The 12,717-nt window shown below is 49.1% G+C and overlaps 1 protein-coding gene across 1 annotated transcript in view; it reads right to left on the reverse strand.

Annotated features, from left to right (window-relative positions):
- LOC127197744 (inositol 1,4,5-trisphosphate receptor type 2-like) overlaps positions 1-12,717 on the reverse strand; it is a 149,077-nt gene that overhangs the window by 55,327 nt on the left and 81,033 nt on the right. The window contains exons 17-18 of the mRNA XM_051155691.1: positions 9,455-9,547; positions 977-1,107 (exon numbers count right to left, since the gene is read on the reverse strand). Of these exons, the coding sequence (XP_051011648.1) occupies positions 977-1,107; positions 9,455-9,547 (224 nt within the window). The remainder of the gene's footprint in view (positions 1-976; positions 1,108-9,454; positions 9,548-12,717) is intronic.

The following is a 12,717-nucleotide window of genomic DNA, read 5'->3' on the forward strand; positions in this document are numbered from 1 at the left end:
TGACTGCACATTGTACAACAAGCCAGATGCAGAAGAAAACCGTGTGTGCTTCCAGCCCGGCCTGAGGATGCTTTCACTTTGCTACTCTAATGTTCGCAATCCTGTTAGCAGCAGTCTATACTGTGTGTTCACCATGGTAAGTAATGGAAGGTCTTCCTATGCAGAAGCTGGGAATTCTGGAGACAACTGAGCTGGGTGACTTATTTAACCATCAGCTGCTGTGGAGCTTATGGCCATGACTTTGTTTTTGTTAAAGGATGCGCAGTTCAGACTTGAGCCGAACTGACATCTGTGGGCTTTGAGTACCCCCTGATTCTCCATAATTCCACTGTGCCATTAACTAGTCTTACAGTCACTGCTACCCTTCTAAGGCAAATGATGCTGTAGCCCTGAAAACCAAAGCCATATTGTAAATACTGGTAAGAAAGGGAACAAGAAATAAACCAGGCCTGTGTGCTTGGGCCTGTCATCCCAGCTTTTTAGGGAGGCTGAGGCAACTTCAAGGCCAGCCTGGGCTCCAGAGTGAGTTCAAGGCCAGCCTGGGCTCCAGAGTGAGTTCAAGGCCAGCCTGGGCTCCAGAGTGAGTTCAAGGCCAGCCTGGGCTATGTAGAGATATTTATGATCTCAATGTTTAAAAAGTAAAAGGAGGGCTGGGGATATGTAGTGGTGATAGGTTCAATCCCCAGTACAGGAGGGAGTGAGGGAGGGAGGGAAGAAAGGAAGGAGGAAGGGAAGAAGGGAGGGAGTGAATAGAAGGAAACAGAAGGGGGGGGTTAAGGGACAGGAGGGAAAAATGGAGGAAAAACAGGAAGGGAGAGAAAGAGGGAAGGAAGGGAGGAAGCAGGAAGGAAGAAGCAGAAAGGAGGAAGGGAGGAAGCAGGAAAGAGGAAGCAGGAAGGAGGAAGCAGGAAGGAGGAAGCAGGAAGCAGAAAGCAGGCACATGCTTCTTAAACTATGCCCTTTCTGTCTTGCTCACATCTTTCGATGGTCGTCTCAGCACGTCCCCGACTCCGCCGCCGTTCCTGAGGCCCTGGTTCAGCACCGTGACAATGCACATGAGCAGGGTGTCACATGTCCTTTCAATGCCATCTTCACTCCCTTCATCAACTGCAGAAACACAAACATTAAAGAGCTCTGAAACCACCATTATCTACATCCAAGAATCTGCTTCTATTGTGCTAAAACAATTTCTGAAGTCACATGACATCTATTTCACATGTGAGCACACCACGTGACTGATCTGCACACATACAATGTCTTAAGATTTTGGTTTTTCTTGGCTTGGTGGAAAACGACAGGAGAGAAAGGGAGAGGGTGACAAGCCTCAAGCGCATGGGCCCAACTGTAGGGGAGGAGACTGTGGTCAGTGTCGCTCTCCATCTGCAGACCTGAGACTGAGAAGATGGAATGTATCAGAAAAGACCTGACACTTGACCAGATGCTGATGCTGAGAAATCCAGCCAGAAAACACAAAACTATCTACAACATGGCCTGCCGCTCAGCTGGGCATGGGGACCAGGGTTCTCTCAAGTTTAAGGGACTAGAGAGGCAAAGGCTTGTTTTATCACAAAGTCACCTCAGGGGTACTGCATCTGGGGACCCCGGCTACAGCCTGCATGTCAAGGGAAGAATGTTAAAGCAGCCACTGGCAGTGGCTGTCCTCTCGCTGCCCCACACAGCGCCAACACATGCATAGCACGTGGTTAAGGCTGGCTTCTCTCTTCTGAACAGCTGTTATTTTATATCCTATGGAATAGGGACCCTAATATTTTTATGCGAATCCACGTTGCTCCTTTGTAAGAATGCTGGGATAGCTCTGGCCAGGAGGGCTGTATGCAGAGGCAGCACACACAAAGCACAGCAGAGGAGACGGGCACAGACTAGGTAGCTACTCGCCTTAGAACTGAACCAGGGCAACTCTGATGTGGGGAGGAAGGAGCAGTGGGGACCAGGACAGCCTCGTGGTAACAACATATCAATGGGACAGAAAAAGGAGAGAATCAAGACTGAAAGCAATTGTGACAGAGAATCACAGGGTTCCAGGAAGGCGGCCATATGGAATATAGCTACTGCTGCTTGGCAAAAGTTGGACTTTTAATCAAAGCAAATGAGTAATGTATCCATGGGACACTGGATACATTCACTTATCAGTTGGTAACTGTCTGGTTGCAGCATAGAAAACGCCAACTGAAGACCCAACATCTGCCAGTTTGGTGGGTGCAGGGAAACGACAGGGAATGAAGCTGTTTGTTCTCTAAAAAGCGAGCTAGGGAAACCCACACACCATACGCGTGACTGGCCCTAGCGAAATAAAACAGACTGGCTGCCAAGAAACACATACTACATGTCGCCATCACCAACACAAGAAGAAGGCAAGTAACAAGTATACTGAGGCAGCATCTCACCCCATGGCAGGTGGCTGCCTCGGGACACAAAACAAACAAACAAACATACAAACCATCTGGCGGTGGTGGGGCATGCCTTTCATCCCAGGACTCACAAGGCCCAGGCAGGTGGATCTCTGTGAGTTCAAGGCCAGCCTTGTCTACAAAGCTAGTTCTAGGACAGCCAGAGTTACAGAGAAACCTTGTCTCAAACAAAACAAAACAAAACACACACACACACACACACACACACACGATTTTAAAAAGCCAAAAATTGTTAGTGAGTGTACAAGGCTGCAGGAATGTGGTCCTTACACACAGCGGGTGGGAACGCAAGCTAAGGCAGCCACTATGGTGATCAGCACAGGGGTTCCTAAAGAACTTCAAACTTGAGCCAGCACAGGCTCTGACTGCACCATTTCTGGGTTCTGATACCAAGTGGCAAAGACAGCTCACTACATAGACAGCTGCGTACTCCTGCTTCCTGGGGCACTGCTACAGTCCCAAAAGACAGAAATGGCGTGGACATATATCAGATGAAAGGCCCAATGGAGAAAGAAATGTATACACAGCAGTTTCCTTCATTCATAAACAAGAATAAAATTATATACTTTCCAGAAAAATGAATGAGAACAAGGCTCACAAAGGTACAACTTAGAAGAAAGGCGTGACAGTGCAAAGGGGGAGGAGCTGCTGGGCATGCAGAGAGGGGCAGGCGGAGGAGGGCGCTCAGGGAAGGTAACGGGGTTGGATACGCTTCAATTGCACATGACTCTGTCCAATTAACAAGAACCAAGCAGAGAAGCGTAGCATGGCAGGGTTACTTACATATGGGTCTGGCTCTCTGTGTGGCATGCATACTGCAGGGGGACGCCCAAGTGAGGTCAGTGCCAGTAACAGTCACACCTGCACGCTGGGGTCACACAGCAGCTTCTATGAGCTTTATTAGAAAGTCCCAGTGTTTGACATGAGTCAGTCAGGGCTCCCACAGGTAAGTGCCATCTTGTGGCCACCTGGGTGACAAACTGGTCTTCTTCGTGCCACACCTGCCAGCATCATTACACTACACCCAGGGTTTGTGGGAGGAAAAGGAGATAAAGGTGTAAGTGTTCCAGCCTTCAAGAACCTTATGTTTGCCAAGAATGGTGAGTCAGCAGATGAGCCGCACATAGCAGCCTAGGTATCCTAAGGCAGTGGTCTCAGCACCGAGCATCGAAAGAGAGACATGCCTGGCCAGCAGTCAGCCAAAGACATTCCCCGCAGACCCAGTGGGCTGTCAGGTGCACACCTGCACACTCATGCATACCTGTGCACTCACACACATGCACACCCACGCACACTCATGCACACATGCGCACTCACACACACATGCTTAAGAACTTAGAACAGTGCTTGGTGTATCATCAGGGCTCAGTGAATACAAGTTATCATTTACCCAGGTACAGCGGCCGTTCAATCTTATGAAAAGTCATGGTTTTAACACAAGTAACAACTTGGCACTATAGTGATGGGAAGTTATCCATTTTCAGCAGACTCCCAGAGAAGTGTTTTTCATAATTCATGATTTTAGGATATCATTTTGAGGAAAGGAATAAAAACCTATCTTCACTGCACCTGAAGTAGGTCTGTAGATTTTTTTTTAAAAAGTGCTGGACCCTGGCTGGAGGTGGTCAGTGCTGGACCCTGGCTGGAGGTGGTCAGTGCTGGACCCTGGCTGGAGGTGGTCAGTGCTGGACCCTGGCTGGAGGTGGTCAGTGCTGGACCCTGGCTGGAGGTGGTCAGTACTGGACCCTGGCTGGAGGTGGTCAGTGCTGGGCCCTGACTAGAGGTGGTCAGGGCTGGACCCTGGCTGGAGGTGGTCAGTGGCTACGAGCACTGGACCCTGGCTGGAGGTGGTCAGCGCTGGACCCTGGCTGGAGGTGGTCAGCGCTGGACCCTGGCTGGAGGTGGTCAGTGCTGGACCCTAGCTGGAGGTGGTCAGTGCTGAACCCTGGCTGGAGGTGGTCAGTGGCTACGAGCACTGGACCCTGGCTGGAGGTGGTCAGTGGCTACGAGCACTGGACACTGGCTGGAGGTGGTCAGCGCTGGACCCTGGCTGGAGGTGGTCAGTGCTGGACCCTGGCTGGAGGTGGTCAGTGCTGAACCCTGGCTGGAGGTGGTCAGTGCTGGGCCCTGACTAGAGGTGGTCAGTGCTGGACCCTGCTGGAGGTGGTCAGTGGTTATGAGCACTGGACACTGGCTGGAGGTGGTCAGTGCTGGACCCTGGCTGGAGGTGGTCAGTGCTGGACCCTGACTAGAGGTGGTCAGTGCTGGACCCTGGCTGGAGGTGGTCAGTGGTTACGAGCACTTGCTGCTCTTCCAGAGGCCCTAGCATCCATGCTAGGCAGCTCACAACTGCCGATAACTCTACCCCAGGGAATCCAGTGCCCTCTTCTGGCTTGGCATATATTCATACAAATACATAAATAAAAATATGTTTTTAAAAACACTAAACATGAGTTTGAGGCTAACCTGGTCTACAAAGCTAGTCCAGGACAGCCAAGGCTACACAAAGAAACCCTGTCTCGAAAAACCAAACCAAACCAAAAAAAAAAAAAAAAAAAAAAAAAATCCAAAACGGGACATGCTTGAACATACATATTTATTGACGTCTCCTTTTTATGTTTTAGCAGTTAAATGATTTATTGTTTGTAGCTCTTATGGACATAGCATCCTGGAGGTCAGGCTCAATTGAAAGTCTGAATCTTGTCTTAAACTCTAATGGCAATCCATCCATTATGAAAATCGGATCTTAATTTTTTTGTAACTAGAAAGACATTTTAGAATACTGACACCCAATGGGAATCCAAAATGTAGTGTGTGTTAGCTTGACAAGTTACAGTATCCACCAGTCTTTTCTACTGAAGTAGGGTACCAAGAGACTAAACTTGGTGCTTGGAAATGCTAAACACATGTGAACTTTTTATTCCCCTGAGCATTCAAACGGCATCACAAAATACCTGTGATTGCACTTTTAGTATTGTCTAAAGAAGGTTTGGGTTTTCTGGAGAAGTCAATTTTGGGAGGGATTTAGGTGAATATTTTCACCTGAGATTCTCTAGCAGGCTTGGAGCAAATGAAATACAAAATTCTTGGAGTGTTTTTCAAGTTAAATTAGTTAGCAGTTGTCCTGTGAATTCTCTGCTGCTGGGAAATGACCTAACCTGCATCTTCAGGAGCTTTCTGGGGCCAGCACTCTGCCTGCCAGCCACCTGCAGCCTCCTGTATGTACTGGGTGCCTGGGCCCTTTCGTGCTATGCACCTGCCGGACATAGGACAGCAAGGCAAGGCGCTGCAAATGCACACCACGGTTCAGAAATTAGACTTGTGCCCTGGCCCTAGACAAAGTGAAGCTATTTTTAAATCTAAGTGACACACATTTGCACAACAAATGCCAGACTTCGCTTCTCTCCACACAGGCAGCTAAACGCACACACATCCAGCATTTCCAGAAGCCTGGGGACTGGCAGAAGATCGCACCTACAGGCTTTTCAATCACACAACTGCAGCTGAACACAGTCTGCCAAAATTTAGAAAAAATAAGGCCCTGGAGATCAAATCTACATATTTTACCAATTTATTGAAATTATTTATATTGGCAAAATTTAAAGAAAGGATGACTCAGAAGATCAAATCCACTGTGGGCGCTGGTGGTTCCCACCTTTAATCCCAGCACTCAGGAGGCAGAGGCAGGCATATTTCTGTGAGTTTAAGGCCAGCGCGGTGCACATAGGGAGTTCCAGGACAACCAGGGCTACATAGTGATATCCTACTTTAAAAAATTAAAACAAATTATAAGAACAAAAGTCAAATCCATAGATTTCTCAATGAAATTTCACTCTAATCAGTCTGAGGACTAGAACATCAAGTGCACAGGACAGTGACATGGCCCGTGCCTGTCTCCAGTTCTGACTGGGAGGCAGCCCCTTAGGAAAGCTGCCCCACCCTGCAGCCTCAGTGGCTGGAACTCTGCCACCATCTCTCCTCCCAACTCCTGCAGCACTGTCTCCAAGACACTCGCTCACCGCTACCATCTCCACTGTGCCCCAAATGACAGAGACTTGGGTTGCGAGGGACACTGCGCTTGGGGTGAAGAATTGTCCCTATTTGTCCTTAGGAGAGGAAGGGACATCTGTAGACAGGGGTTTGAGATGGAGACAGGCTCTGAGAACCTGCTGACAAACGGCTCTGCTACTAACTCAGGTGGGTCCCTGACAGGATGCTGTGGGGACAGAAGGGACAGCAGCGCAGACAGGCCTCAAATGGGGAGGAGCCAGCACTGGGCTGCTTTCACGGGGAGAACACAGATTGAATGAGTTTATTTGTGACATCCCCCCCTTGCCCCTGTGTGTGTCTCTCTCTGTCTCAGTTACTCCTAGCTAGACTGGCTGGCCATTGAGCCCTGGGGATCCTCTTGTCCCCTCCTTCCCAGTTTTGGAGTTACAAATGTGCACTGCAATGTATAGCTGTGCGTGTGTCTGTGTGTGTGTGTGTCTGTCTCTGTGTGTGTGTGTCTCTCTGTGTATGTCTCTCTGTCTCTCTGTCTCCCCCCTCTCTCTTTGTGTGTGTGTCTGTGTGTGTGTGTGTCTGTGTGTGTGTGTGTGTGTGTGTGTGTGTGTGTGTGTGTGTGTGTGTGTTCTGGGAATTGAACTCATAACCTCATGCTTGCCCAGCGAGCGCTTTACTGACCAAGCCACCTATCCAGTCCCACTCATGACACATTTCTAGGTAGCTGAAGAATTTCATATGACAGTGTGCATGTGAGAGTGTTTCCAGGCCCTGGGATCCCCGTTGCTGTCCTCTGCAACCCTCCTGGCATTTCCTGTGGAAACAGCTACAGCAGAGGTTGGATTGTCTTTAATCTGCAAAGATCCAGATGAAACTTTGGGCCACACCCACTTTCTATTAAATCTCTTCCTTCAAAAAGTTAGAAACAGCAAAACTGTCCTCAGGTCAGGAGCCATGTAAAGACAATGACCCAGGGTTTGTCAAAGCCAAGGATGGCTTGACAGGGAAGAACAGAATTATGGTCCAACATCGCACACTGGAACAGGGAACAGAGGACACTGGAATCTGGAAACTGCCGGGTCCCAGTGAACTTGCAGGGGAACCTGTCACTTCCGGGCATTATGGGTTGGCAGAAATACATAGAAATGAATGTATGACTCCATCTGTGAAACCCCAAACTCCTAATTATTGGGCCTGGGGTGGTATTTATGGGATAGCAGCTAAACCATCAAAGAGTGGCGTTTTTGCCAAGAGTCCGCCAGATGCAGGTTGACAGTGTGATGTGGGCTGGGGAGGAGGCCACTGCAGAAGATCTGGGTTCAGTTCTCACCACACTCGGCAGGCAGTTCACAGCTGCCAGTGGCTCCACGTCAAGAGGCTGTGACTCTCTCTTCTGACCTCTGCAAGTGTCACACAGTGCCACATACATAAGTAGAAGATAAAAATAAATCTTAAAATAAAGACTGTGTGAAGAGACCCGGGGCGAGGGGAGTCTCCCACCTGTGATTCGTGTGGGAAAGGGGGGCCATCAGAGGTGTTTAAAACAAGGGACACACAGAATGTGGCTTTAGACAGTGTGCGCTCACTAATACTATGCAAGCCAAGACAGAGCCGGCTCTTACGTGAGCCTCAGCTAGAAATCAGGCAAAAGGAGCTTTCTGGAAGCAACTCACATGCCCACAGCTGTGGCACAGCGTGAGATGAAGACATGTCAGGGTTACATATACTGTGAGCCATTTAGTCAGTGGAGGAAGCACTTCACCCCAGAGTCCAGCATCTCAAGGCGACAGCTAACGCAGGAGAGAAGGCACTCTCACTGCGACCAGAGCCCGCATGCGGGGCGCTGCACCCTCTCCCCATATTTCACACTGCTCCCCTCATCTGCAGAGTCCATTTCGCCGTTTTTCTGACTCCACTTTAGCTATGACAACTTTTGAGTAACATGAGGAGCTACAGCCCATCAGGGCTGGATGAAGTGCCTAACATGAACGTGGCCATGCCCTCACCTCCAAATACATGCATGATCCCTGTTATACCGCACTTTAAGAAATACCCCACTATTTTATGTATAATCTAGGAAACAATGTCCCAGACTCCGGCTACATCTTTGAGACAAGTTATTTTTATACATCTGTTTGCTCCTGAGGAGGGAGGCAGATTTTGCTCATTCATTTTTCTATCAATAATCTATCCACACACAGTTCTGAAACCTGCCTACCATCAGCTAAGAAAGTGGACAGCCCAGGACTACAGCCAGGTCACTAGGGAGCAGAAGCCACACTTTTCCAAGTCCCTTGTTAGGAGGAACCAAGTAGTCAGAAGGGGACCTCTAAGTGTAGCCTGCTGTTTGGGAACAGCACATTCCACACAATGAATCTGCCAGGTTCAGGTGAACAGTGCACTGTGAGGAGCAGGACAGCTCATAATAACAAATGCAGAAATCCGGGGCTGGAGAGATGGCTCAGCGGTTAAGAGCACTGAGCGCTCTTCCAGAGGACCTGGGTTCAATTCCTAGCACCCACATAGTGGCTCACAACTGTCTGTAAATTCAAGATCTTACATGCTCACACAAGCATAAATGCAGGCAAAACACCAAAGCACATAAAACAAAAATATATAAATTATTAAAAAAAAAAACACACATGCAGAAATCCTCTCTACAGCTTGAGTTATGTTGGTCACTTACTTTCTGTTTTCTATTCCAACACATTATGAAATCCCAAGATCAGCTGGGCGGTGGTGGTGGCGCACACCTTTAGTCCCAGCACTTGGGAGGCAAAGGCAGGTAGATCTTTGTGAGTTCGAGGCCAGCCTGGTCTACAAAGTAAGTCCAGGACAGCCAAGGCTACACAGAAAAAAACTATCTTGTAAACAACAACAGCAGCAACAGCAACACAACAAAACCCTAGAAAACCAAAACCAATACCAAAAAAGCCCTCCCAAGGTCAACTCTCATCAACATAATAATCAACCCACTTACACGTCAGAGAGACCAGTTCAGACCTGGGTTGCCAAGTACCTACCTGTGTCTGAAGAGGGGATTGTGGGTGAGCAGTTTTCCTTCTGGCAGGTTCCCATCATGGAAGGTAAGGTCATGGTGGGCACACCGTGATTACCTGGGAGGACACAAGCAGAGCATTGGAAGGAGGCGTGTACATACACAGCGGCAAAATGAACATGGCCACTGGGCGCCTGAGATGCAGGATGTTTGCAAATGAGCTGAGCTGCATTCTGCCAAAGTTAGCCTGGAGCTCTGAGCGCACACTTTTACCTATTAAAGCAATTTTATAAATAGAGAACAGATTTGTGCAAAAAGCTCCATTCGTGTGTGTGTGTGTGTGTGTGTGTGTGTGTGTGTGTGTGTGTGTGTGTGTTTTCTTTTAGTGGCTGTGATAAAGTATTAATAATACTGTTGGCCCAAACCACCATGAATTATTAATATTCCTATGGCCAGGTGCATTCAAGGTTCTGACCTGGGATGCCAGACTGCCTCCTGTCAGGGCAGTGAGCAAACTGGCAGGCTCAGGCCACCAGTCCCCGTGGCTGAGCAAAGAACCTCGGGTGGGCAGTTCTCACAGTGAAATACGGGCCCCGGGGAGGAAAGGCTTCAAACAGGCCCAGGATGGAAGACTCCAGGTGAGAGGACTGAAGGAAAAGTTATAAACACGAGTGGTGTCGGGAGGGGACGTAGAGAATGGGCAGGCTAGGGAGTGATGGCCACACAGGTGCCGCCACAGCACCAAGAAGGAGTGCCACCATTGGCACCGATGTGGGCCAGGAGGGCAAGTCAGGTGGCCAGAGGGAGAGAGTTGGAGTTCTGAGTGAGCTCTGGTGGCAGCCCCTTAGTTGATGTGTTCCACCAGGCTCTGCCAACTCAGAGTCTGGGGCTTTGGAGAACGGACAGGCTATAGAGAGGCAGAACGCTAACAGGCACTGATGGATGGAGCAAAGTGAAGGCTAAAACAGAAGGTGGAGATGCAAGTCCTAGAAGGGAAAGAAAATAGCTATTTGCGAGGGACTAACTCATAAAGGAGCCACGGGGCTTATAAACATGAACAGGGTGCCCAGGGGTCCTCGAGGCGTGATTTATAGGACCGTAGGAGAGCAAAGGACAGAGCAGGCCGAGTCATGCCAGCATGTCCCACTGCACAGCCCACGGGTGGTGTGGATCCTTCGGGAGAATCGGAGCTGGGCTGGGAATAGCTGTTTGGGGTGGGCAGGAGGAAGATCTTAGGTTATAAAGCCACAAGGGCAAGTTCTCTTGTACTCCAGCTAGGTGACAGTGAGGGGGAAGGGCACCGCTTGTCAAGGGGACTTTCCCGTGACACGGCTCTGGCCACGCTGCAGCGGCAGATCCCCACGTGTTCCTACATCTCCGAGATCCCTGCGAGGCACACACCTTCCATTCTCCTCAAGTCCCCGAGGCACTTACTGCCCGGCTCTGAGTCTCTACCTCCCCTCCTGCTCCTATGTGTGGGGTTTGCGGTCACATCACTCTTGCTGAAGAACTGTGTCCTTCTGCAACCCAAATGTCACCCACTACCTGAAGCGCCGAGAGCCCAGAGTGATGTCACCCAGGGTCAGCTTTGTATGCAACAGGGCAAAGAACGAAGATGCCTTGTGCCAACTGAGCTCCTGCGTAGCCCAGATACTTCCACCGAAACACAGACCGATGTTGAAGTCAGGTTGTGAGGTACTGGGAGAGGGAACCAGGGGAACCGTCAAGCGTGAGCATGCTTGGATTCATGTACTCATGACTACTGGCTTGTCTCCACCGTGGGCCCATCATAAAGCCTAGTTGGCCTCTGCCCACAGAGAGCTCCCCTATGCTGTCATCTTTCAGGAGAATAGTCTCTTCACGTGCCAAGGAGATTAAAGCACTATGCGCTTAGGTTCTCCCAGCTTCTGGAACCATCAGCAAAATGAACCTCTCTCTATGCTTTATAAACCACGAAGTCTCCAGTAATCTGTTATAGCAACGGAAAGCCGACTTAAGACAGATGCTACCAAATGGTGTTAGAAATGAAATGGAAACAAAGGTGCTTTTTCTAGGCTCTTAAGCTGTGAAACAAATATCTTCAGCCCATGAAGAAACGGGGGCTTAAGTCGGCCAGCTGTCCCCACGTGCTGCACTCTCATAGTGTTTACAAAAGCTCTCTGACTGGCTTCTGCATAAGTGTGCATATGCCTTTTCAGTAAAGAAAAAACTTGAAATTTTAGCTTCAATACTTTCTATGTTGTATTTTTTTTCTATTTCTAAAGAACGCACATCCATAAGATAGCACCAACTTCCTCCTCAAAGAACATAAAATATTTACCACAGAATTCAAAGAACAATCGCTACTGCACATGTTTGTTTTGGAAGTTGTACTGTTCCTGTCTCACGTGTTCTCTCTACTGAGCGAACTGCGGCCAGGCCACTGATCTAGCAAGCAATGCGCTGAGACTAGATGATTCCTAAGGAGTTTAGGACAAATGGAGCCCCGGGGAATTTACATAAAACCCTTTCCTACACACACACACACACACACACACACACACACACACACACACAGTGTTCTCTAATGGTTTGCATCTTCACTGTGCCTCAAAGGCCACAAACTGAGGGTTTAGTCACCAGCCCAGGGAGCTATGAGATCTTTAGGCATGTGAGGCCTAGTGTGTGGGAAGAGTCATGGGGGTGTGGCCTGGAAGACAGGATTGGGAGCCTCCCTCCTGCTCCCTCTGCCTCAAAGCCGCCACAGGGTGAGAATCTTTGCTCAAACACAGTGCTCCGTCTTGATCTAGCCTAAGGTGACAAGGCTAAGTGGCCATGAACTGCAAACGTGAGCGGCAAAACCCACCATTTCCTCGTGCTAAAGTGGTTTCCTCAGGCCGCTCTGTTATGGCGAACGGGAGGCTGACGGCATGCCTGTGAAGTTCTAGAAAAAGCACGCCAAGTAGCAGCAACAGGTTTCACGTTCCTGAGACCCAAGACCAACACCTGGTGTGGCGTTCAGGAGTCTCTCCATGGAGAAACGTAAGATTTTTGAAGCTGCTGCTTTGGCTGCGTGTGCAGGCCATTCTGATTCACTAATAAATGAACCTAATGCCACTTAGCCATCCCATAATCTTGAGAAAGACACTGCTGTACACTGCCGATGCTGTAATTAAGAATTGTGTGTTAAAGGAAAGAAGGAATACTGCATGCTTCCACTCACTGACGCTTAGCTTAAGTTCAATGGTTTGAGGAGAGAAAGTGGCTTCTTTTTGTGATTTCCCATCTCTATAAACTGTAGTTAGGAAG

The sequence above is a fragment of the Acomys russatus genome, chromosome 13 (assembly GCF_903995435.1).
Source record: "Acomys russatus chromosome 13, mAcoRus1.1, whole genome shotgun sequence".
In the NCBI taxonomy this organism is placed as follows: domain Eukaryota; kingdom Metazoa; phylum Chordata; class Mammalia; order Rodentia; family Muridae; genus Acomys; species Acomys russatus.